Genomic DNA, 26235 nt, shown 5'->3' with positions numbered 1-26235 from the left:
TCAGTTACTGATATCAAACCAAGTTGCTTCATTTTTCTTCTTCCTATTTCTTTGCAGTTACAAAGTTGCATCCAGTTTCCTATTTGCAAACCCAGATCCAGCCCATATAAAAAGTTTCTGGGTTCCCCACTCAGGGAAGCTCAGTTTACACCACTGCATCCAAAAAAAAAAGGTCTGATTTTGGCCCTAGAAAAAAGCTATCTTTGTCCAGCGATGATAAAGGTGACTACACAAAAATGAATACATCCATTTCCCCGACTGCAGGAAATTCCTCATTTCTTTGGACGGTCTATGTTGATGAGAAAAACCTCAGAGGTGTATTTCATGCCTTACAATGCACACCTATCCAATTTCTTGTGTTATTTAGGTCAGGTCATTTGCACTGGCAAAGACTGCGATGCGAGTGGGGAAGAATAATATTTAGTTTATGGCCAAACTGTCTAGCACTTTCTTGGACTGGAAAATTACATTTAGCCCTGTAAAGCAAAGTTGCTCTTTAAATAATAGAAAACAAAACAAAGAAACATTTATGACTAAGAGTCGCTGTTTCTAGGAGTATCATTCATTTCTTGATATTGTTTTCTGCTCCCTGATTTCCAAGCATGGAAAACTTCAGCCTCAACAGGGTAAGGTTTCTTTGAAGAGAGGAAAAATACTTGCGACTTCAGGTTTGTTTGTAATGATCCTCTTTCTTACAGATCTACACAGCAAGTCTTCACTTAAAGATGTCAATAGGTTCTTAGAAACAGCAACTTCGCATGAAATGATTTATAACACAGGCCTAACCCCCCCCCCCCCAAAAAAAACCATACCACTTTTTTTTAGTTGCCAAGGATGTTTGAACAAATTTAGGATATTTGTGGAGTTCTGAATTTTAAAAAATTGGTTTTGCCTGATTGGCTCTAGTTTTGGGGGTATGGCATAGCTGCCTTATACACTGATTCAAGCAAATATATGCTTCCTCATGTGCGTATAAAGTGGCTATGAGAGTATGCCATACCCCAAAACTAGAGCCAATCAGCAAAACCGATACCATTTTTGGACTACAAATACAGTATGCCCAAGGATAAGATCTAACTTTTAAGACAACAAAATGAGTGTAGACCTGTGTAACGAAACCCATTTTCCCGTAGGGTAATTGATATTTGGAAACACGAGTTTCCACAGCATATTTCTGCCCACAAAAACATAACCAAACTTCAAAATAAAGACCCAAACACTTCTAATACTAAACACTGAAATAAATGTGAGCTTTCTTTCCGGGCTGGAGAAAACCCACCCAGGCATGGGAAGAATGTGAAAACTCCACACAGACAGTGCCTCCACTTTGCTCCCCCCGCCTGGAATGGCTCCGAAGGGAAGGGGCTGCTTGCATGCCGCGGTGAGGCTGGGAGGCAGCAGAGATATAAGCCAATACATACTGGCCAACTCTGTACTCAAGGGTTGCAATACAAGCATTTGGCCTGTGGGAGGCAGCAGAGAGCTTGTGCTTGCATTCAGGGGTTGCAATACCAGCACGTGGCCGGCAGGAGGCAGCAGAGAGCTTGCTCTAGTGTTCAGGGGTTGCAATACAATCACTTAGCCACACGGTGGCAGCAGAGAGGTTGCTCTAGCATTCTGGCCACGCCCCCCCGCCAGGCTGACAGCTCAAGGACTTTTGGAAACGCGAAAGGAAGTTGTCTGAGCCTCACGGCGGCCCGTAGGTAAAGAGCGACGAAGGGCGGGGCGGGGATGTTAGGCTTGTTCCAGGAGGAAGCGACACCGAAACGGACATGGCTGCAGCTTCGCCTTCAGCCGTCGCCGGAGGTCGCTTCGTTGTGGTGGGGGGCGGGGTCGCCGGAGTGACATGCGCTGAGCGGGTAGGTAGAGCGCCCCTCTGGTGACCGCGCTGCGCATGCGCCCTCCCCTGGCTCTCCCGCCCCCAAGAGGAGCGCGCTGGCTGCGTGCAGACCGGATCTCTGGCTGTCTGTGGACACCGCAGTCCTGAAACGGGCTGGTCCCCCTGCCTGCGCAGCGCGTGAACATAAGAACATAAGAACAGCCCCACTGGATCAGGCCATAGGCCCATCTAGTCCAGCTTCCTGTATCTCACAGCGGCCCACCAAATGCCCCAGGAAGCACACCAGACAACAAGAGACCTCATCCTGGTGCTCTCCCCTACATCTGGCATTCTGACTTAACCCATTCCTAAAATCAGGAGGTTGCGCATACACATCATGGCTTGTACCCCATAATGGATTTTTCCTCCAGAAACTCGTCCAATCCCCTTTTAAAGGCGTCTAGGCTAGACGCCAGCACCACATCCTGTGGCAAGGAGTTCCACAGACCGACCACTCGCTGAGTAAAGAAATATTTTCTTTTGTCTGTCCTAACCCGCCCAACACTCAATTTTAGTGGATGTCCCCTGGTTCTGGTATTATGTGAGAGTGTAAAGAGCATCTCCCTATCCACTCTGTCCATCCCCCGCACAACTTTGTATGTCTCAATCATGTCCCCCCTCAAGCGTCTCCTCTCTAGGCTGAAGAGGCCCAAACGCCGTAGCCTTTCCTCATAAGGAAGGTGCCCCAGCCCCGTAATCATCTTAGTCGCTCTCTTTTGCACCTTTTCCATTTCCACTATGTCTTTTTTGAGATGCGGCAACCAGAACTGGACACATTACTCCAGGTGTGGCCTTACCATCGATTTGTACAACGGCATTATAATACTAACCGTTTTGTTCTCAATACCCTTCCTAATGATCCCAAGCATAGAATTGGCCTTCTTCACTGCCGCCGCACATTGGGTCGACACTTTCATCGACCTGTCCACCACCACCCCAAGATCTCTCTCCTGATCTGTCACAGACAGCTCAGAACCCATCTAGCGTGGCCACTAGGTTGCGGCAGAGAGCTCGCTCCAGGCACCTGCAGGCTGGCCTGGCTGCGCAGCAGGTGTGCACTCAGGGCTGCCAGGCCAGGCAGGAGGCTGGGACTTGGCTGGAAGGCAGGGACCTGCGGGGGGAGTGTGGAGGCAGGTGAGGCAGAGCCTCCACTGTACCCCTTTGAAAAGCACTGCCACAGTGTGAGGCCCCCCAGCACCCACAACCCACCTGTGGAGGCAGGTGAGGCAGAGCCTCCCCACCAGAGTTGTCACAAGGATAAATCTAGTTAAATTGCCACCACTGCCTTTGTCCCCCTGCAAATTCAAAACAGAAGACAGACATCTCACTTTCATGCAGATGCATTGTAATTTTACACCTTTAACAACATCAGTTGGAAATCCCAAGACAAAGGGGGGGTGTCACTAGCAGCACAATCCTAAGTATGGCTACTCAGAAGTAAGTTCCATTTATTTCAATGGGACTTACTCCTAGGTAAGGGTGTAAGATTGCAGCCTCACTCTGTTTTATCACTTGAATTACCCTGGTCCCAATTTGTTTGCTTAATCCATGCATATACATCTCCCTGTACATCTCTCCCCCCCCCCCTTATATAAATATAATATATAAAGTGGAATATAAAAAATATCATTGAAAAATAATCTCCTGCTTTTTCCCCTCTTTTACAAGCTGGCCACAGAGTTTCCATCCGACAATATTTTGTTAATCACAGTATCTCCTGTTATCAAGGCAATATTAAACTTCAGACAGGTAAGACAGATTCACTGTTGCTTCTTAGAGTGTGATCCTCAGCTCTGCTATGCTGTCAGAAATGCTAGCACTGGCAGCCAAGCTAAGGCTCATTGTGAGGTTGGGATATTCTGTGACCCAGTGGATTTAAAGCCTCCAAACTTTTTGGCCAGAGGGCCACATCAAATATCTGGCACAGTGTTGAGGGCCGGAAAAAAAAATTTAAATATAAAATTTATTTAAATAAATTAGAGATGGAACTTAGATGAGTGAATAAATGAATGAATGGAATCTGGTCCTTGAACACCCTCCAGACGCAACCAGAGCATAGTTCCAGTTATGTTTGGCCAAGTGGGCCAGAGGTTTTCAGGGGACAAGAGGCTGGCCGCGGGCCGGATAGAGGCTTGCCGCGGGCCGCATCTGGCCACCAGGCTGGGGTTTCGAGACCCCTGATCTAAAGCAATGACCCATATTATTGCCATTCCTTACACAAAGCTTGCTTTGTGAGTCAGTGACAGAAATGGAGGTGAGACATCGAGCAGGCCATTTGGCTCTTCACCTCAACTATAGTTTTGCAAAACAGCCACAATTACTACCCAAGGAGTAAAGTGTATCATAGCAAGTCTACAGGACTGTCTGCTAATCACAACGTTGGATTGTGTGAACATGATGATTGGGAGGCCATGCATGACAAGCAGCTTTTTTTGTGATAGGTTTGTTTGTTCGACTCAAGGTATGGCTTTCAAGATACAGATACTTTATTAACGGTCATCCGACCAGCTAGTCACAAAACAACACAACAAAATTCACAAAATTAAAACCAACATCCCTTTACACATATATAAAATCATAAAAACATCAGTTTATGCTCTCGATTTTCTTTCTTATCAATCGTGCAGCATGACAGAAACGGGCCACCCTGAGCGATATATCAGGATTAACATCAGATAGCAGAAAAGCAAGCTGCTCCTCCACCTGCATCCCCGTTGCAGCGCCAAAAATCAGGGAAATAAATTTTGATCGCAAATCATCATAGTTTGAACATTGCAGAATAATGTGGCAGTTGTCTCCACCACATTATTATGGCAGGGGCACAGTCTCTCTGAATAAGGACGCCTATGGCTTTCAAAATAGTGGTGAACATTTTTGGGTGGCCTGAAGGATTTGAGTAGGAAATGGCACCAAATCGAGCAAGTGTTCCCTGTTCTCCATAACATCTTTGGCTGGGTTTCTATCAAACCTTTGGGTACCCCATGGGACACTTTCATACATCAGTTCATCATGCCTTGTGAAGTTCAAGCAAAGATTTGAGTCGGGGTATCTGCATCACCACTACCCCCAAATGTTCAGATTTGTGAGCACATTACATTATGTGTGGGGACATGGGGAGATCTGAAAACCAGAAGTTCATAAGCAGTAAGAACATGAATTCTAATCTAGTGAGTGGTTTGGGAGCATCTAAAGCCTGTTTCAGGCCATAATAGGGAACTGCTTTATGCACAAATCTGCTCTATGATACCATAAATACAATCAAAATGGAAACTTGAAATGAAGCAATGAAAAAAGAACCTGGCAGTGAATTATGTAGCCAAATAATTTGTTCTCTCAGCCCTTATATCTTAATTCTTTTATTTGATGTATATATGCTTACAAAACTTTTATGCAAATTCATTCCATTTTGATTCGTACACAATAAATACCTTTTAACTTGTTGCTGAGGCTTATCTGGTGTATTTACAGATCAGTAGGTCTTGAGTAGAAATGTTAATTGTATCCAAAGTGACCCCTTGTACTACTTCATCAGGTTTCTAGAACTTTAGAAGAATTTGAGGTGGAAGAACAAGCAAGTAGTGTGTTAGAAGGTCACTACCCGAACATTAAAGTCATACAATCTGGAGTGAAACAATTGAAAAGTGAAGATCACGTAAGAGAACCTTTTGTTATTTTCTCTTTATGTGGATGTGAAATGGCTTTCTTCCCTTTCCAAAATTGGATGTGGGAAAAAGTAGGTCTTTTTCATGGAAAGTTTTGACTGAAATTTAATTATTTAGATTAATTGCCTATATTAGTATGACAGCCTTAAGCCATCTGAAATGTCCATCACACTAATTGGATTGTGGTTTTAAAAAATGATTATTTATTTGCTGCTACACTGTTGCTTTGTTCTTTTCTTGATGCTTTATTATTTTAAATAAGCCACTTTATTTGTAAGAAGGGCAGAGTGTAGATTTTTAAAATGAATAAAATTGTTGGACTGCACAAGAAGACAGACAAGTGCGTGAGTGCAGGACAACTGTGCCCACCATAATATTGGGTGTTTTTATTTAATGATCAGACCAAATCTTTAGGGAATGTGGCTAATGGCTAGATAAACAGTTGTCAAGGAGGAAGGGTATGAAGATCAATGAGGTACACAGAGACAATAAGGATTTGAAGTGAGTTGATGCTTATTCAGCCTTTTACTGTTCATGGGTATATTAAAGTCCATATCATAAGTGGATGTATGGGGATCTTCACATGCATGCTGGGTCTCTGGAGACCCCCATCATTTCCACAGTGCCATTTAGTGGCATCCGAAAGGCCCATTCAGAAAGTTGGGGGACTAGTCTACAGAGCAACTTCTGATACGCCATGAGAAGCTGCATTTGGCAGAAGGTATCATGAAAGCATGTAGGCGCAGCTGGTGCTTGCTCAGGAATCATTGGATCTTAGCCTTCATTTTTGGTTTAAAGTCATATTTGAATGGAAGGGAGAAGTTCGTTTTATCCCAACACAGTGTTCCTCAAAGTGTGCTCCTAGGAGCCCTGAGGCTTTCTGAAACCTCTTCAGGGGCTCCACAAGACTCCAGAACACACCACAGCACACCAGGCTGTTGCCATCTGACACCTACCTCCCCTGTTTGTGGCTCTTCTTCCTCATTCTCCTCCTGTTCTGGCTCTGCTGATATTCACTATTGGGCTCTGTTCTGCACCACTCTACACATGTGCCAGTGCTCCCCAGGACTCCACGCATGTCCTGGTGTGGCACCCTGAAACTCCTTTTAGGAGTGAAGAGGGCTCTGGAGCCCAAAATATTTGAAAAGCACTGTCCTAACACAAGAGCTATGATGAATCCAGAGCACATTATGTCAACAACATAGCAAAGTCCTGTATGCCACCGACAGGAAAGTTTACAATTTCTTGTTTTGGGTTGTTCTCTGAATTGATAGCCTGACTTCTAGGTATTTGCTCATTTGACTGCATAGCAGAGGTGGGAAGTTAGAAAACTTGGAGACTGTCTACTAAGAGAATAGTTTTGGGATTTAGTTAACAGTAGATGTGACCTGAAAGGTTAAAAATAAATAGTTTTGTTTTTTTAATTTAAAAATAGCAAGAGGGCACGATCAGGATGAAAACTGCAGCAGGGGCAAACTACTCACGGCTCTTATTCCCCCCCCCAGTGGTTTTGCCCAGTTTTGCTTCACCTCCCTTTTTCTATTTATAACTGCATTTAAGTCCCAGCTGGGACATGTTGTGTGACACCAAGTGTTCATCCAACTTGACCCTGAGAGCACATTTTTGTGCCTACGCAGAAGTCCTCTTGTGTTCAGTGGCGCTTACTCCCAGGAAAGTGTGTATAGGATTGAAACTGTAGAAAAGTAACCTCAGTTATGTTGTTGACAAGCTACTAGAAGGAAAATGGCATAAAGCAGTGCTTCCTGAACTTACACGTTCCACCATGACCCACACACTCCAGCAGCAGTCCGCAGCTCCCTGAAGTGACTGGCAGTGACATCATCACTAGTTACTTCCAGATTCAGAGGCAATGCGTGCTGCTTGAAACAGCGGTAAGGAGGTCAGGGTGGGCTGGAGGGCTTTCCTTAACATATGGTTTTTGTATGCAGTTGCTCTGCCTGCTGTGCTGAGCCTCCTGCCGCTGTTTGAAGCAGTGCTGTGTGGTCTCCCTGCCAGGCGGTGGGCATCTCATACATCTCCTGTACGTTCATCATGCCATCTCTGGGAGTCTCACTTCACAGATTGGGGACCACTGGTATACAGTATTGCAGAGGGGAAGCAATCACTGCCATTCATGCAGCACTTGTTTGTTTACTGCATTTGTATTTAATGCCAATATTGTTCATTTGCTTCCATTAACTTCTTTTGTCTGCTGTGATCTTCTGGTTAAGAATGGCTGCCAGATCAACAGCTTGCCTCAGAACAGGCCTTTTGTAGTTATGCTTTTCTTTTTTGTTTCAAATCTGGTTACAGAAAATAATCACCGAAGCTGGCGAGGAGTATGCCTATGAAAAACTTTGTCTGTGTGCTGGAGCAAAGCCAAAATTAATTACGGAAGGAAACCCGTTTATTTTGGGAATCCGGGATACAGACAGCGCTGCGGTAATGCTGTTTGCCTGTATGCATTCTGTGTTCTACTAGTATTTTGTATCATAGATGAGAACACATAGGGCCCAATACTATCAAACTTTCCAATACTATCAAACCCTCAGCAATGCAGCCCCGAGCTAAGGGAACAAATGTTTCCTTACCTTGAGCAGCCCTCAGTGACTGCCTCCCCTCCACAGGATGCAATTGGCATGGTTGCACCAGCACTGGAAGACTGGATAAAATTGGGCCCTTAGTCAACAATGGCTCTCAAATGTAGGCTACATGAGTTAACTATTTCTGTACAGTATGTGGTTCTGGTTGCTCTGTCTCAATCAGGATATTGCGGAGCTGGGAAAGAAATGGAAAAGAAAAAGTGAAATGATGAAATGACTGGAGCGCCTTCCCAATGAGGAAAGGCTGAAGTGTTTGGAGGTTTCTAGTTTGGGGGGGGGTAGGTAACTAAGAAGGCGATATGATAGACATACAGTGAATCCTCAATTTAATAGTGTCACAGTTGTCGTGGGGGGGAGCCAAGGGTATCCTGTATTCCAGCAATTTGCCCCGCCCTTTGATGTGGTCCTTCCACTTACCCACATACACTTTTCCCTCCTCCTTTCACCACCCTGTTGGTATCTGCCTTTCTACTCTAAAGCTCAGTGGCCAACAGGAAGGAAGAAAGCTAGATCCCTTTCAAGTTCCCAAAAATTACTCAAACCATCTGGGTTCCATGAAGCAACCCACTCTGCCCTGCTCACTAAGATCACACGCACTCCAACAGTTCCAGAAGAGATGTTTTATTAAGTTAACTTCAAGGTTAGAAATTGAGAGGTTTGCCATCCACCCCTCAGAGGGGACGGGGGTGATCTGTGGGCGAATCTCAAAGAGATAAGTAAAAGCACAGGCAACCCAGAGCACCATAAAGCTAGCTAAATTCTGTTCTAATTACACATAACTATCCTAAGTTTACCAAGTCTTGGATTCCAGATTTTCAGTGATGGTTCAGACAGACAGAATCTCCAGCAGCATCTGAGTCGCAACAGTGTGCCCAACAAAATCCCTTACTAACTTAAATAGAAATCTTCTTCAGTCCCCTTGTGGGATCATGCCCAGTTACCTCATTCTAAAAATATGCGGAGTCAGGGTGACCATTTATCTGCTCAGAACCTAATCCTGCTCCATCTGGCATGATATCAAGGTTACCAGCACCTGTGTGCTTCTTCTGGTGGGCCACGTGAGATATAGGAAGCTGGACTAGATGGGCCTTTGGCCTGATCCAGCCGGACTCTTCTTATGTTCTGCTAATCAGATAACGCGCAGTTTCACAGCCAGCTGCCATCCTGTAACTTGTTCCCAAGGTTGTCTGGCGCCTTCTGTGACAGTTTTGCACCTTCCCCTGTCTTTCGTAAGCTAACTTCACACTTCAACCCCATAACTATCTCCAGTCAGTTCTCCCATTACCAACGGTGAACTGTACACCCATTCTGCAACATTCTTCAGATGTTGAAGAACTATTACAAAGTCAGGTATTCCTCAGATTACAGAGGCATTACAAAGACAAGCACTCTCCAGATGTTACAAACCCATTACAGAGACAAGACGGCCATACTTCAAAGCTCACTTTCCCATTTCAAAGAATCTTTTTCTCAGTTTCCTTAAGATGGTATATAGTAAGAGGGAGGCATCTAGCCTAACCTCTGTGATAAACAGACCTCTATATAATGGACTTTGGAATTAATAAATTTGTTTAATGGTGTTTCTAAAGTACTGTATAAGATGTAGTCACACACTGTGTGCATCATCATATATGCAAGTTTGGATTGAATGGACTTTGGGGATTAATGGATATGCTTCCCTCCAATAGTCTGTTAAATTGAGGGGTCACTGTATTTGAAATTATGAAGGTGGTGGAGAGAGTGGGTAGGGAAGGGTGTTTTCCTTTTTTTCCCGTCTCTCCTCGTACTACTACTCTGGGTAACCCAATGCAGTTCATTGTCTGTCCTTGAATCTACAGTCAAAGGAGAAGACATCTTTACATGAGGCATAATTAACATATGGAATTTGCTACCAGTTGTTGGGCTGTTGAGGCCTCCTGGCTCAGATCACTCTAAAAGGCATCAAAGTCACAAAGGATAGTTCTGTTCACTACCATTGGTCGTTGTAGCTGATTAGGTCCTCCATATCCAGGGATAGTGAACCTCTGCAGGAGTCGGAGATGACAGAGGAGGACTGATGCCTTCAAGGCCTTCTTGTGGGCCTTCTGGGAACCATTTGATCAGCTGCAACTAGAAAAGGGATCTTGGACTAGATAGACATTTGGCTTGATCCAACAGGGCCTTCCTACATTGTTAGATTACAAAATGTTCACATGGAAACCGTGGCAGTGTAGGAATTTGTATGTAATCCAACAGACTTGAACTTCTCCCATGTACACACAATGAATCAAAATATGCACAGGATTGTCTTCCTGAATTGAAGTCTCACAATGGTCATCATGTGTAGGATTGTTCATGCAATCGCATTTCTGTGGCCTGCATGTGGATAATTACATGATGGTGTCTCAGCTGCATGTGTTTTAATTCCCATGTGCCCATATAAAATGCATAGTGAAATGAGATTCTGTGTATGTAGAAAAGCAGACATGATTTATTTACTGTTTTCAAATGGCAGTTGAAGACATTTCTCTTTTGTAAAGTCATTTTTAGAGGGTGAACCCCAAATGCTTTTTAAGCTATAAAACTGTAACCTATTTTAGGTTCCTGCTTTTGTACTGATTTTTGCTGTTTATTTTTATATGTTACTATTTCTTTTTATATATGATGTTTTCTTGTAGGCCACCTGATGCTTGTCATTAACAGAGAAAGGCCAAGTAAAGTTTCGAAAATGCCTGCTTATGTATTTTGTTTAAAATTGCAAGTGAAATGAGTAAGATCTCATTTGGAATCTAATGTGGAATCCCCCCCCCCCTTTTTTTTTTAAATGTTGGCCTGTTTCTCACAAACAACAGGTGAGATGGTAGACCTGCATCTAGGCTGTGGCATTCCACAGTTGTATTTAATGGGACTGAAGAAAAATGACTGCAAGATAAGCAAGGATTTTGCACAGCCTTGCAGTCCAAATGAGACAAAATTGTCAAAGGTGATAGAGGGTTGCAGAGGTTGTAATAAGTGAGAAATAATGGCTTGAAACTGAACTGTTTCCTTGAACTGAACCTTGAACTAGGCATCCATTTCACTTAGCTCCAGCCCCACCTCTTCCCTGCCTCCCATTCATTGACACTTTAATTGCTGACTAAAGGACTGCAGTTCTTTTGTTTTAGTGATGAATGTGGTCAACTCAGTTACTGTGCTCCCAATTCATAGGGATCTCTCTCCCAAATATAGGAGTTCCAGAAACAGCTGGCAAAAGCAAGAAGAATAATCATTGTAGGAAATGGAGGCATTGCACTAGAGCTGGTGTAAGTAAAGCATTTCGAAAGATAAATAAAAATAAGAACTTGATGTACTTCATTATAAACCTCATTTATACTAGTATCTCTTGTTTGACACCTTTGGCCTTTAATAAATAAGAGATTTATTATTGACATGCCTGGAATTGCAGGGTTGTTGTGTTCTGGTGTTTGTGAGTAATGGTGACAGTGTTGAAACCACATCTTGTTCTTGTCTTACTGTGCTGGAGTTGTCACGCGGAGGAGGAAGAGTGGAATACACCTCTGTAAGAGGCAATGTTACACAGTGGCAAATGTCAAACTTGGAGACAGGAGGGCTGCTTAGGCCCAAAGTGCCACCCTTAACCAGGTAATCTCACAGCCTAATCCTAACCTGTGCATTGGGGCTGAGTGACCTATGCTGTATCCAGCACAGATTAGGAGCAGGCTGGAGATCTCCTTGGGGTAAGGGGATATTTTATCCCTTACCCTCAGTAATGCTGCAGCCTGCCCAATGGGGCTACTCGAATCTGCACCAACTAAATTGCTAGCACAAATTTGGGCAGTCCCATACAAGGTTGCCAGGCATGGGAAAGGGGGTTAGGATACAGCAGAGGCCTCCTCCACAGAGCCTGCCCCCCTCCTGGGCCAGTCCACACCCCATTCCATCCTCTCACACCCCATTACACCTCTCCCTTTCTCCATTCCGTCCTCCCCAAGCCACTGTGCTGCTTGGGTGTTTTTCTTACCTCTGCTGGGAGCTTGGATGCAGTGCAGGCTTTCCCGCTGGCGCTGCTTACTCTAGAGTTGTTGAAAAATGCTTTATGGCATGTTTGCAACACTCTCGGCCTGTGCAGTTGTCCATTGGGATTGTGCTCTCAGCTTCTCTTCTCTCTATAACTACTGCATAGTAGTGCCCCACTTCACAGGCTTGTGATAAGGCTAAAGAAATAAAGGGCTTGTAAAGCACTTTGTCCACTACAAATGTTCTGCAGACAATTCCAGATAATAATGATATACACTAGTTTAAATAGCCTGATTAGTATATTAAAACAGAGCTTCCCATCACTTATCAACCTTTCAGCTAATATGCTACTTTAAGTGTGATTGGTTGCCAACATTTCAATATCTGTGCCTTTTTTGAGATATTGAAGGATCTATGAGAACTTACAATTTAATAAACAAAATAAATTGCTTGTTTATTATTTAACCCAGCCATTTTCAGCCACTGTGCCATGGCACATTGATGTGCTGTGAATGGTCCCCAGGGGTGCTGTGAGAATTTGGAAGAGGGTCATTTATTAGTAGGGCCATTGGGAGATGTGAACCCCCGCCCCCAGCAGCGACACGGTGTGCGTTATCAATAGTCAAAAAACTGAAGGTGTGCCTTGACCATTTTAGTACCTTGCCAATGTGCCATGAGATGAAAAGGTTTGAAAATCACTAATTTAGGCCCTACCAGATGTCTTTGTTGATCTACCAGCTAACACTTTCAGACCTTAACTGGTAAGAGGCAATGGCTCGTTGTTTCTTTTAACCCATTTTTTAATAACCTTCCAGGTATGAAATTGAAGGTTGTGAAGTGATTTGGGCCATCAAAGACAAAGCGATTGGGAATACTTTCTTTGACGCAGGAGCGGCTGAATTCCTTATTCCAAAGCTAAGTGTCGAGAAACGGGAGCCTCAGATTGCTTGCAAAAGAACAAAATATACAACAGCAGGTAGAGTATCCGATGTCGGTGTCCTAAATGGCTCTTGCATAGACATTGGTCTCCAACATGGTATGCAAACCACCTTGCCAAATCCACACACTATGAATATTTTAAAACTGCTAGAACTGATATTATGTATTGGTTAAGTGTGCAAGCTAGAAGCAGCTATTGGAAGAATGTCAGTTGGGCAGCTGGGTAATAAATAAGTTCCCTCATTCACATCTAAGCTCAACTCTGAACTCCCCAGTTATCGTTGGCAAGCCATTGTTCTTCAGTCCCCCAAATCTGCAATATAACTAACTTACTTTACAAGGCTGTTGTAAAACTGATTCCAGATAATACATACAAAGTGTTATGAACCTTTCGAGAGTACTTTTTTATTGCATAGTGTGAAGTGTTGTATTTTAACAACCAAGGTCTTAATTTTGTAAACCATGTACTGTATGTAAGAAAAAACTGCCACAGCCAGAATACTTTATAGCTGGCCAACCAGTGGTCTTTGAAGTGTCTCTTTCTTAACTCTTAGTGGCCCTACGAAATTTTAGTCATGCTAGGCTAACCCTAAGTTTCCCTTGAAAAGAAAGAACCAATGAGACTCTTTATGCATTTAGTGCATAAGTTACCTCAGCCTTTCTGATGCCTCAGCCTATTTAGCTCATTCTTGGGAGCCATGCTCATATTCCACTGCTGGCTGAGGTAAGATAGAGGGCACACAGGTTGTTCTTGAAGGTGGCATTCACAATATGGAATACTCCAGAATATCTATTCAGTTCCCTCCCTCTCTACCATTGATGCCAAATCCAGGACACTGTTGTTTTGGCATGCTTTTGCTTGTGCAGCAACTAGCCATCTCTTTGACCTCCTGTTGGGATTGCTTTTGGGTTTACAGCTTTTTCTTTTCAGTATTTCTAGTCATTGCCTTGGTTTGTAATATTGCCGTCTCATTAGCAACCATTCTTTGTCTTTTAGAATGGGGAACTGTCAGGAAGTCTGTTAGTCCTCTCCAGCCAAAGGCATCCCTATTACCCCAAGTGCATAGGTTCCATACCTATAAAACAACCTTAAGGCTACATGATGCCAGCTTTCGTCATAGATCCTGATCACCTGTGAGGGCTTAGATTATGCTGCCCTCCCCACCCGAGTAATATCTGGAAAACAGAACGGCTCTCAAGTATGCAGATGTAAGCTTTACCTGCTCTATAGCCCGTGTTTTGATCCTTACCTTGGTATGTTTTTTCTTCAGAAAGTAGTAAGCAACAGAGAACTGCAGCAAGCCCTGGGAAGATAGGCAGTGCCTTAGGCCCTGATTGGCATGAAGGTTTGCATCTTAAAGGAGCAAAAGAGGTATGACTGTTTATCCTAATGCTATTTGATTGAGCACCAGTTTACACATTTGTGGGGAAAGAATGCCAGGAAGCTTTCAATAATACAATCAGTGTTCCAGTTTTCTGACTTTGTTTTTTTTTTTAAAAACGTGTTGAATGCTTTTTTTTGTAATATCCTTTTATTAAGTTCAAAAACAGAAAAATTACATATATTTTCTTAATTTAAATAGTTATAGTATTCATAGAGTTACACTGCACGAAAAAGTCTTTGTTCTACATGAGATGCATCTGAACCAAAAGCAAAGCAGAGTCAAAAGATTCTGATTGAATTGGCACTGAACTCCTTGCCTGAAGGTGCTTTTGCTTTTGTAGCAGTACAGCCTCTGGATTCTGTTGTCTGCTTGCCTGACATCCTTGCATTGAATGTCACATTTTCATTGGCAGCCAAGCATGCTGCATTAGATGGTTTGATACAGCAAGGCAAGTCTTATGTTTTAAAAGTCATAGACTTCTCTGTGTTTCATCATAAGGGACACTTTTAGATAATATATTGCTAGTGTGTATGGCTGTCTTTTGTGTTTGTTTTTGTAGCTTTCCCATAAAGTTTATATTGAAAACCTGTGTGAAATAAAGAAGATATACCTTCAGGAAGAATTCCTGCTGTCACAGAAGGTGTCCTTGGCTTTTCCCAAAGCTCAGCATGATACAAGAAATGCAGAACCAGATCAAGGTAAACGATTTATAAAGAAGAGCAGAGAACTCAGGACCCTACTGGCAGATAAGGCACAGCTTGCGGTATTCAGTTGAGTGCTTGCTCTAAAGCAGTGGTCTTCAACCTTTTTCATGCCATGACTCCAATATATAAAAAATGAGACTGGGAACCCCACAGTCAATCTCATCCCCTCCCAGGACCCTATCTGCCCACCCCACCCCATTGCTGCCTGCTTTCTGCCCCTGTAATGCCCTTTCAGCACTGTTCACTGCAACCAAATATTATTAGAGAGCAGAAAAGTTACCATGAAATCTGGCTCCAGCAGAAGCTATTTAAGCAAAATTTCTAAGAACCTGAGCATGACTAGGACACAATCTCCTGGTACCAGAAGCAGTATACCAGATGCCTCTCTGTTTACCAGACAGTACTCTCATCCAGTGGTTTTCAACCTTTTTTATTCCTAAAAGTTGATGCGACCCCACAACTGAGGCTTTGCGAACACTGAAGAACATTGCTCCAAAGCTATGGTTCTTTAAAAGTGTGTAATTAGTCATCTTAAAGAGGTTCTGGGAGTTGCTAGAGAGAGGTGCAACTTCCCCTCTTGCTCCTCTCACCTCAGTTTTTGAGTGCACCTTTAGTGTACATAAGGCAGTGTGGTCAGGTTAATGTGCCTGATCTAAATATGACCTCTGTGTGGCCAAAAGCTTCTCTAGCATTCATTGGAATTGTCAGGCAAGTCAGAGAGCTCTGTGCCAACCCTCTTTCAAAGCCACTACCACTCAGTTTCTGGCAGCATGAGGTTTTCTGTTACACCAACAGAGAGGAACAATGAAGTGACTAAGTAAACTGAGTTATGGTGTTGAGAATCACAGGCCAATACTTCAGAGATGAAATTTAGTATTTTGGCTGCCCAGTGGAACTCCTTGTGCTGGGAAGTTATGACAGCCAATAATATAACTAGATTTCAAACACTGCAATTAAAAAGCAACTCCTACTTTCCCATTACATGAGTCAGCATTGGTAAAGATGCCTAGGACTTTGGGGCTCTAACAATCAAGTATTTGAAGTGGGAGACTATATTGGAACTTCTTCAGGGCCCTGATATCTACCAGGAGTGGTGGCCTTCTGAAGGAAACTTTCCTGCTGTTTTGAAAACAATTAAACAAGACAACGTTCAGCAAAGCTGTACCTGAATTTTTCTGCTCTAGGTCATATGTGCCCCACTAATGTTCACTGAAAGAGCCAAACAACTGAATGCGTAGGGCTGGCTTGGATGATGCTCTAACTGGTCTCCCAAATACATGGACGGGCCCGAACGGCCCCTCCTAACCAAGGAGTTAAGTCAGATAGAGGTTAAAAGAGAAGATGTTTCGGACCTCATTGATAAATTAAAGATCAATAAGTCACCGGGCCCTGATGGCATCCAACCAAGAGTTATTAAGGAATTAAAGAATGAAGTTGCAGATCTCTTGACTAAGGTATGCAACTTGTCCCTCAAAACGGCCACGGTGCCAGAAGATTGGAGGATAGCAAATGTCACGCCTATCTTTAAAAAGGGAAAGAGGGGGGACCCGGGAAACTATAGGCCGGTTAGCCTAACATCCATACCGGGTAAGATGGTGGAATGCCTTATCAAAGATAGGATCTCAAAACACATAGATGAACAGGCCTTGCTGAGGGAGAATCAGCATGGCTTCTGTAAGGGTAAGTCTTGCCTCACGAACCTTATAGAATTCTTTGAAAAGGTCAACAGGCATATGGATACGGGAGAACCCGTAGACATTGTATATCTGGACTTTCAGAAAGCGTTTGACACGGTCCCTCACCAAAGGCTACTGAAAAAACTCCACAGTCAGGGAATTAGAAGACAGGTCCTCTCGTGGATTGAGAACTGGTTGAAGGCCAGGAAACAGAGAGTGGGTGTCAATGGGCAATTTTCACAATGGAGAGAGGTGAAAAGCGGTGTGCCCCAAGGATCTGTCCTGGGACCGGTGCTTTTCAACCTCTTCATAAATGACCTGGAGACAGGGGTGAGCAGTGAGGTTGCAAAGTTTGCGGATGACACCAAACTTTTCCGAGTGGTGAAAACCAGAAGTGATTGTGAGGAGCTTCAGAAGGATCTCTCCAGACTGACAGAATGGGCAGCAAAATGGCAGATGCGCTTCAATGTCAGTAAGTGTAAAGTCATGCACATTGGGGCAAAAAATCAAAACTTTAGATATAGGCTGATGGGTTCTGAGTTGTCTGTGACAGATCAGGAGAGAGATCTTGGGGTGGTGGTGGACAGGTCGATGAAAGTGTCGAACCAATGTGCGGCAGCAGTGAAGAAGGCCAATTCTATGCTTCGGATCATTAGGAAGGGTATTGAGAACAAAACGGCTAGTATTATAATGCCGTTGTACAAATTGATGGTAAGGCCACACCTGGAGTATTGTGTCCAGTTCTGGTCGCCGCATCTCAAAAAAGACATAGTGGAAATGGAAAAGGTGCAAAAGAGAGCAACTAAGATGATTACGGGGCTGGGGCACCTTCCTTATGAGGAAAGGCTACGGCGTTTGGGCCTCTTCAGCCTAGAAAAGAGACGCCTGAGGGGGGACATGATTGAGACATACAAAATTATGCAGGGGATGGACAGAGTGGATAGGGAGATGCTCTTTACACTCTCACATAATACCAGAACCAGGGGACATCCACTAAAATTGAGTGTTGGGCAGGTTAGGACAGACAAAAGAAAATATTTCTTTACTCAGCGTGTGGTCGGTCTGTGGAACTCCTTGCCGCAGGATGTGGTGCTGGCATCTAGCCTAGACGCCTTTAAAAGGGGATTGGACAAGTTTCTGGAGGAAAAATCCATTATGGGGTACAAGCCATGATGTGTATGCGCAACCTCCTGATTTTAGAAATGGGCTATGTCAGAATGCCAGATGCAAGAGAGGGTGCCAGAATGATGTCTCTTGTTATGTGATGTGCTCCCCGGGGCATTTGGTGGGCCACTGTGAGATACAGGAAGCTGGACTAGATGGGCCTATGGCCTGATCCAGTGGGGCTGTTCTTATGTTCTTACATGGGCCAGGAGAGGCTTGTGTGCAAATGTGTTCCCCACCCTCCATATAGAATGCTGATGCCTAGTCATGTAAGGGGGCACCATACTTTATATACTTTGAAGTAATAATAATAATAACTATGTATTTATATACCGCCTTTCTGGTCATTGGATTACTTCTCTGACTTTATTCAAGGCGGTTTACATAGGCAGGCGTTTCTAAATCCCTCAAGGGGATTTTTACAATCATAGAGGTTCTCTCTTTCAAGACCAACAACATTTCAGAATGGATCTTCCTGGTTTGGTCTCACTTCTGGCCTCCAGTTCTCCCACGCAGGAGGGCAGTCAAGATGCTTCTTGCTCACGCCAAGAGCAGGTGGAATCACTCAGCTCGGCTTTGTCAGCTGCTTCAAGGTCGCGCCATTCTCAAACTGGCAACCTTCTGATGTTATCTTCAGGCTAACAGAGGCTCTACCCTCTAGACCAGACCTCTTGCCCACAAGTAAACCACATGCTGAGGAGCAGTTCTGATCCTGCACAATTTGGCAACAGTAGGATGGTACGTTGGGAGGCATGCACACCCACATTTGCCCCTCATGCATTTGAAAAGGTGGAATGCAGTAGATTTCAGACTGAGCCTTAGTAACCTTCTGCTTGTTGCCTAGGTTTTTGCACACCACATTGTGCGTGTTTATCTCACAATGTTCACTCTTTCAGAGCTGTGGCCTGTATATGTGGAGCTAACCAATGGGAAGATGTATGGCTGTGACTTCATTGTCAGCGCAACCGGAGTTGTTCCAAATGTCCAGCCCTTTCTTGACAATAACAATGTAAGGATTTGTGCTGAACATGATTGATGTTGTTCAAAACAGAAAGTGATTCCTTTGAATTACGTTTCCCCTCTATCTTTTCCATAATTGGTAATTCAGTATCTCCCAATACAGTGAAACAGATAAAAATAATAATAACTTTATTTTTACCCCACCTTTCTCCCCAAAGGGACTCAAGTTGGCTTACAACAGGTTAAAATAGATTAAAAACATAATTTAAAAACAGATAAAAGCATATCCACCATCTGGGCTAACTGGAAGAAGTTTTCCAAGTCAGAATGTCTGGTGAATCAGTATTTTCACCTTCTGTAGCATGTAGCACCATTTACTTGTTTCCTTGAACTATCTGTAAATGTAAGGTTAAATGCATCTGTTAACTGGCAAGCATCAACGGTGGTGTGGATTTTGCTACTTTTTGCTCTCTTCTTTCATTCCACAATCTGGATAATTAGAGATCTTGCTATATGAAGGGGGGTGGGTGGGTGGCTGCCATGACATTCAGATCTAGTCAAGCCATACAAGTTTATGAGCTGTGGTCCTGGTAACTACCTTGGGTTAATCACAAATTTGTGTGTAGTTTCTTGGCAATATGGCTTTAAATAGACACCTTGTTATTGAAAATACTAGCAAGTGACATATGCTTTTTTCCTTTTGTCGGGGTCAGCTGCTTCCCTCCTGCCCCGACTTACCTGGAAAGGCTGGGGGAGGGTCCCCAGACTGGCAGCAAAAGCCTCAGGAGGAGGAGTGGCTGCCAGGACCCTGGGCACGCCCACCCAGCTGCCTGATCCACCAAACACAAGGGAAAGAAGGGAGGCAGGGACCAGAGCCCCAGGCCCCTTTAAGGCTCTCACAAAGGAAGTGGGGGGAGGGAGGCTGGAGCAGAGAGGGCTTCATAAGGGAAGCCTGTGATGAGGGAGAGGGAGGGCAAGGTGTGGAGCAGTTCCTGCTGCCATTGCTGAGCACCACCCTCGAGACAGAGAGGAGGAGGGTGCTGTAACCCCCTCCCTCTGGCCACCCAGCTGAGGCTCCTGAGGCACTCCCCTCCACCCTTTGTTAGGCCTCCTCTGCCTTGCTGGGAAGGCCTGGGAGGCAGGGAACCAAGCCCCACGGATGACAACTGCCCCGCCCCCACATGAAGCCTGACACCTTTTTGTTGAAGTATACATTTACCTGTTTAATTTTTCAGTTTGCTGTAGCTGAAGATGGAGGTTTAAAAGTGGACAAATATATGCGCACTTCATTACCAGATATTTACGCAGCAGGGGACATCTGTACTGCATCATGGGAGCCCAGTCCAGTTTGGCAGCAGGTACAGCAAGCAGTGATCGTGCTGTGTCCCAGTGTTTAAAGAGGTGACACTTAGACCAGTTAACTAGTGTAGTCCTGTTAGAGCCTTGGCTAGGTAGCAGTCTTTATTTTTGCACACAGACCTGATTTGTAAACTGGCAGATTAACTGCAAAGGAATATACAAGGAGGATGTGATTATATCATGTAGCAGAAACACCAGTGCAGTGGACATGTTGGCCAAATCTACATTGGCCAGAGTAAACATTAAGATGTTGCCTTAGTCACAGGATTCCTAAATAAAACCTGTGGTCAGAAGTCTACAGCTGACTGTAGCAGCTGTCTGCCAAATAGCTCCTATAGTAAACTGCAGAAAAATGGTTTTCACCCAACAACTTGAAATTTGGAGACATGGTGGGCATTTTTAGGGAGGCTGGTCAGTGTCTACAATGCCACTGCTCAACCAGATCTTTTGCTCCTCAGAGCTTATCTCAGGAATGGGCAGCCAGAGCAAGGCCAGCCAATTTGCAGATCAAGCGTTCCTTTTGTTTTAATACTGACATACTGTGACTTTAACACAATTGTTCTATCTCATTCTAGACCTCATATCCACAGATACCCAACCTGTAGGAGGGACTTTTTATTTATATATTCACTGAGAGTCACAAGAACTAAAGATGTTTTGAAAATGCTTATTAAGTACTTACATAACTAAGAGTGGTGTTGGGGTGAAAGGTTGTTTGTATTCTAGCATAGAGCAAATTTGGAAGGTTGCCTTCTTCAACAAGTGGAACATTTGAAAAAACATTTGAAACAGGGTTCTGTGTGCTCATAGTACTTAACCACCAGCAGTCTCTTGTCTTGGTTTTCTTCAGATGAGGCTTTGGACCCAGGCCAGGCAGATGGGGTGGTATGCTGCAAAATGTATGGCTGCTGATGCTCTAGGGGAACCCACAGACATGGACTTCAGTTTTGAACTCTTTGCTCATGTCACAAAATTTTTCAATTATAAGGTAACACATGCGTTAACAATTGCAATACATAAGTTGGCTGCAGGTTTGAATAGACAAAGGTGTTAGGGATTTTCACCACATGAGGCATCTTCTGGGACTGCATTTTTAAATTGTGCAATTATCTACATTCCTCATGACTACTGTTGACTGAAGTATGATTCTAAATTACTAAATTGGTTCAGTCTCATCTTCAAGAAAAGTTCGCTTAGATTTCTACAGACTGCACTACAGTGGCATAGCTAATGATCGTCTAGTCCAGTTCTGAACTCAAAATGATGCTCCAGAAGTAACGTCATGCCCAGGCTTTAAAAAAAGTGAAAATAGGGGAAATTGACCTTCTCCCCCTAGCCAGTTACATAACTAAGGCATCTGCTACCAGGGGTCAAAGAAGATTTTGTAGCCCCTCTGCCACAATAAAATCAAACTTAAGTAAATAAAAAGTGTGCCTACTATTGGTTAGAGACACTGTGTTGGAGTGAAGGGGTCAGTTATTCTTCTGCTGCTAAATAGGAGCATCATTTAAACAAGTGCCTCTTTACCCCAGTTAGCAGGTTAACTGCTAACCTGCAGTTATGATAGATGGAAATGAGACTCGTATTAACACCTTATTGGCTCCCTGACTCATTATGATACAGCAAGGTGCTAATATATTGGCTCTTGGAACAATCGGGGCACCCCTTATGTCAGTGTTTTCCAGCACTGACCTAAGGGCAATGCGGCTCCGAGGTAAGGGAACAAACATTCCCTTACTTTGAGGAGGCCTCCGTGAGTGACGCCCAACTGCAGGATGCAGCACATGTCCCATTGGCACAGCTATGCCAGTGCTGGAAAGCACTGACATATAAGGGGTTAGGATTGCGCCCTCAGTCTCATTGGTCAGTTTTGAGTTTTTAAAAACCCTTCTTTTTGTTACATAATGCAGTTGTGTTTTTATTTTCTGGTTATTTGGCTATAACTTTTGATAGAAGAACTTTGACGTTGTTTGTTTTGTTGCATTCTGCATTAAATGGTATATCACATGATGGTCTTATTTGAAAATACCAAGGTTTTCACAATTTTGTCGACTAGTATCAAGTTTGTTGCCCAGTGCAGTTGCTACCCCCTTAGCTACGCCACTGCTGCACTATAATTTAGCCTGATTGCTATCTCTCTTGAGACCTTATAGTATCTGGATATACCACGTACAACTGCTTGTGATAGCAAATCTCAAGGAACTTTTATGTTACTGAAACGTGGGGCTGCATTTATAAGTATATTACAAATCAGTAATGGCGAAATTGAATTCAGTGCTGCAGAATTGAAGCATAGGCCTGCCATTCTTGCAGTATCTACATATCAGACAAACCAATGTAGTCTTTAAACCTCTTTATCCTTGCAGGTGGTTCTATTGGGAAAATACAATGCTCAAGGGTTGGGTGTAAACCATGAACTGATGCTAAGATGCACTAAAGGACAGGAGTACGTCAAAGTGGTGATGCAGAATGGAAGAATGATGGGAGCTGTGTTGATTGGAGAAACAGACCTGGAAGAAACCTTTGAGAACTTGATTTTAAATCAGATGGATCTCTCACGCTATGGAGAAGATCTCTTGGATCCAAATATTGATATAGAGGATTACTTTGACTGAATTGCTACATATGGCTGTGCCTATAACTTTAAAAATATTTGTTTAATAGTATGGGTTGTTAAACAGGAACAGCTCTCTATCATGCAAAGTATGGACCTGAGCACAGGTGGCTGCTGTTGTCCTGAAAAGGATGGTACAAGTGTCTTTGGGCAATACTGATATAAACTGTGGATCAGTATGCAAGCCTATAAAGACTCTGCCTTCAACGTAGATGGAAAGTGTGTATTATTCAAGGCTGAGGTTAAAGTTTTAAATGCCTCACTTTACAGTGATCTACAATCCCCCTGACCAGGACTGTTGTGTAGTTTCCATTGCAGTGATCTTGGGCATTGCATTGCCCATGATCTGATTCCCAACTACATTTTTTTATTTGTTTTATCTAAATACATGCTGTACTTCTGATATCAAATGAAGCAGGTTCTACCAAGAGACTTCAACAAAACATCAAAGTCCAGTAAAGCCATAAATAAAAACAGCATTTAAAAACTTCAGGGAACACCACTAATGTCCTTTCCGTGCACTTAATCTCGCCCACTGAGATTTCAAAATGTTTAACTTTGGTTGATTGTGTTACTTAATGACTTGCTTTTTAAAAGTGTAGTAAGGTGTTTTGTAACTCTGCTATGGAGCCAACACCGGCAGTGGTAGGATGAGAGTCAGTCTTACAGAGGGGACAAATACATTTCATACTTGGAAACTGTACAGCACTTTTGAGTATTCAAAATGTTTCACATACAGTCTCTTAGAAAAGCACTGCAAGTTAGGGTTCATACTGTCCCACTGTTGCACTCTAGGGGCTGCAACAGTAGGAAAATGAATTGCCAAACCCCAGCTACTGAGCTTTCTGATTTACCAGCCAATCTCTTAGACTCTGGTTCAGATAATGGATGACATTCTTTTCCTTCTGCTGCTGTAGCTTATAGTTGACTCCTTCCACTATTTGAATTTTTCTGCCTTTTTCAGTAATAAATTAGGGTTTCATACATACTGATATAGACATGCATTTCAAATTCTGGTTTTAAAAAATGTGCCTAATCTTCAGCTTAGCCCAGAGGTAGTACTAACCCTAGTTAGTGTTGAGAAAAGGAGCATGTGAGATAGGGAAGAAAATTATATGGACCTATCCTGTACTCCTGATCTTTTAATGGTGCAGATTAGGAAATGGTAAGTCTACAGCAAGGCTTAGGCACTGCAGCTCATTTTAAAGAGTTCTCATAGTTGCCAGTTTACCAACAAATGAAACAGCAGAAGAGAGACTCTGCCACGCAGCAAAAACATTTTCTAACATTAATACTTCCCACATAATTAATACTTCCCACATAATATGTGGGAATATGACAAGAAGGAAGTGCCAGGGCTGAGTAGACCACTGACGTTCCAGATGGAGGGGATAAACATAGACTAGAACTCAAAAATGATGAGTCTACACAGTTCTGTTGCATTTAGGAACAGCAGAAGCACTCCATACCTAACTGGGCCTTCCAATAAATCTAGATGCCAATCAGGACCATGGAACACTGCATATCTCCTTGGTAGACTACTGACATGTACCAAACAATTGCCCTAATGTTTTCACCCCTTTCTACACAGTATCAAAAATTATCACTTTGCTTTGTTAAATATAGGCATACCCCAGTATCTGCAGATTCAGTTATCCATAGAAACCAGGAGGTCACTTTAAAAACAGGGAAAGTTAAAAGCCAAAAGTAGTGCAATGCATTCTAGGGTGACATTGGGTAAAAGAGGTGCCTCATGCAACTACAAAGAGGCTGCCACCCTCAAAATGCAAAGGTTTCACTACCCAAGGGTAGGAAAAGCTATGCTTGGCTTTTGTTTTCAACTTCCCCTGCATTCTTAAAGTGTGTCCCTGTATCCATGATATCCACAGGGGGTGCCGGAGCAGAATCCCTATGGATATGGGAGTATGCCTATAGTTACATGATCATTTCCAAGTGAGCCTTTGTGACTGCTATGATGGATCTGTAGTGTTTCTCCCCACCACTACCTAAAGTATAACATGCACTTTAGTTTTCAAGAGACACACTACCTATATCCAGACTACTAAAAAAAATATTTGTGATTGGTGCAGAGCAAGATTTGGACCATACTTTTATAGGCCTCTTACTAATAAGCAGATTTAACCATTTTATCACGACTATTAAAAAGTAAACAGGCACAGATGATCACTCTGAAATATCTGTTCTATGTTCTAAAATCCAGAACCATTTCTCACATGCAATTCTTTATGGATGAATGCCCTTAGGAATATTTCTCTTCTTGCCACTTAGTACCTGAACCTCAGTCATTTAATTCAGAGACCCAAAAATGCAACACGGCTTTATCATCATTGAGGAGAAAACTTTGGCCCATAGCAGGGGTGTCCAAACTCTGGCCCAGGGACTACTTGTAGCCCTCAGGGACTCCCAATTCAGCCTGCAGGTAGCCCCCAGTCTCCAATGAATCTGTGGCCCTCTGGAGCCTTGCTGGAGCCCATGCTGGCCCAATGCAACTGCTCTCAGCATGAAGGTGACTGTTTGCCTTCTCACATGAGCTGTGGGACGAGGGCTCCCTCCACTGCTTGCTGTTTCATGTCTATGATGCAGTAGCAGCAGCAAAGGAAAGGCCAGCCTTTTATAGACCTTGAGCTATTGCAAAACCTTCATTCATATAAGTTCCATCTCTAATATAGTCATTTCTGTAAATATATGTAAATTTGAAATGTAAATTAATTTTTTTCCCGTCTCCCAACACAGTGTCAAAGAGATGATGTGACCCTCCTGCCAAAATGTTTGGACACCCCTGGCCTATACCAAAATGACCCAGAATGAGCAAACAGGAATGTGCATGCATTCCTAATCATGCGCAATAAAAATATTTAGGCAACCTTCACTTTTAGGCAACTCTTCACTTTTAAAGGTGAAAAAGTGAAAGCAGACAATCCACCTCCAGAGCTGTGGTGCATGTTATGTTGTGGGCATGATGGCAATGTTCGTTTCCTATCTTCTACATCTATGAAAGAGGTACTTAGGTAAACAGATGAATTGGCCTATGGTCTTAAAAGTACACTTTTCAATTCATGAAACAGAACAGTTTCCTTTGAAATTCTACAGCTGAAGCAACACTATGCTTCATCTTTCTGAAAGAAGATGTAAACAAGCTGGAGTGGAATAAGTCAGCCTGTAGCAACTTGCCCCAATCATTCTTGGACTTCAACTTTCTTCTACAGATAAGTGCCAGCTGGTCAGCTAACTTTCAAATTTGCTTCAAATATGGTGAGATGTCAGGTCATGTCA

The 26235-nt window shown here is 43.3% G+C and overlaps 1 protein-coding gene across 1 annotated transcript; it reads left to right on the top strand.

The window, feature by feature from the left end:
• Positions 1–1734: 1734 nt before the first annotated feature.
• On the top strand, positions 1735–23992 carry PYROXD1 (pyridine nucleotide-disulphide oxidoreductase domain 1). Its single transcript, XM_066633928.1, has 12 exons — positions 1735–1859; positions 3548–3628; positions 5412–5531; positions 7855–7983; positions 11352–11425; positions 12956–13116; positions 14351–14451; positions 15024–15162; positions 18905–19017; positions 20204–20326; positions 21178–21315; positions 22694–23992. The coding sequence occupies exons 1-12, from the start codon at positions 1773–1775 to the stop codon at positions 22940–22942; spliced, it is 1515 nt and encodes a 504-aa protein (XP_066490025.1). The 5' UTR covers positions 1735–1772; the 3' UTR covers positions 22943–23992.
• Positions 23993–26235: the final 2243 nt, after the last annotated feature.

Source organism: Tiliqua scincoides, chromosome 7 (genome assembly GCF_035046505.1).
Source record: "Tiliqua scincoides isolate rTilSci1 chromosome 7, rTilSci1.hap2, whole genome shotgun sequence".
Classification (NCBI taxonomy): domain Eukaryota; kingdom Metazoa; phylum Chordata; class Lepidosauria; order Squamata; family Scincidae; genus Tiliqua; species Tiliqua scincoides.
This window is presented reverse-complemented; position numbering and strand designations above follow the sequence as displayed.

Coding starts and splice junctions, on each gene's coding strand:
- PYROXD1 (XM_066633928.1), top strand. CDS start 1,773: ATGGCTGCAGCTTCGCCTTCAGCCGTCGCCGGAGGTCGCTTCGTTGTG. Junction 1,860..3,547: donor GAGTGACATGCGCTGAGCGG/GTAGGTAGAGCG, acceptor CTCTTTTACAAG/CTGGCCACAGAGTTTCCATC. Junction 14,452..15,023: donor ATCTTAAAGGAGCAAAAGAG/GTATGACTGTTT, acceptor TTGTTTTTGTAG/CTTTCCCATAAAGTTTATAT.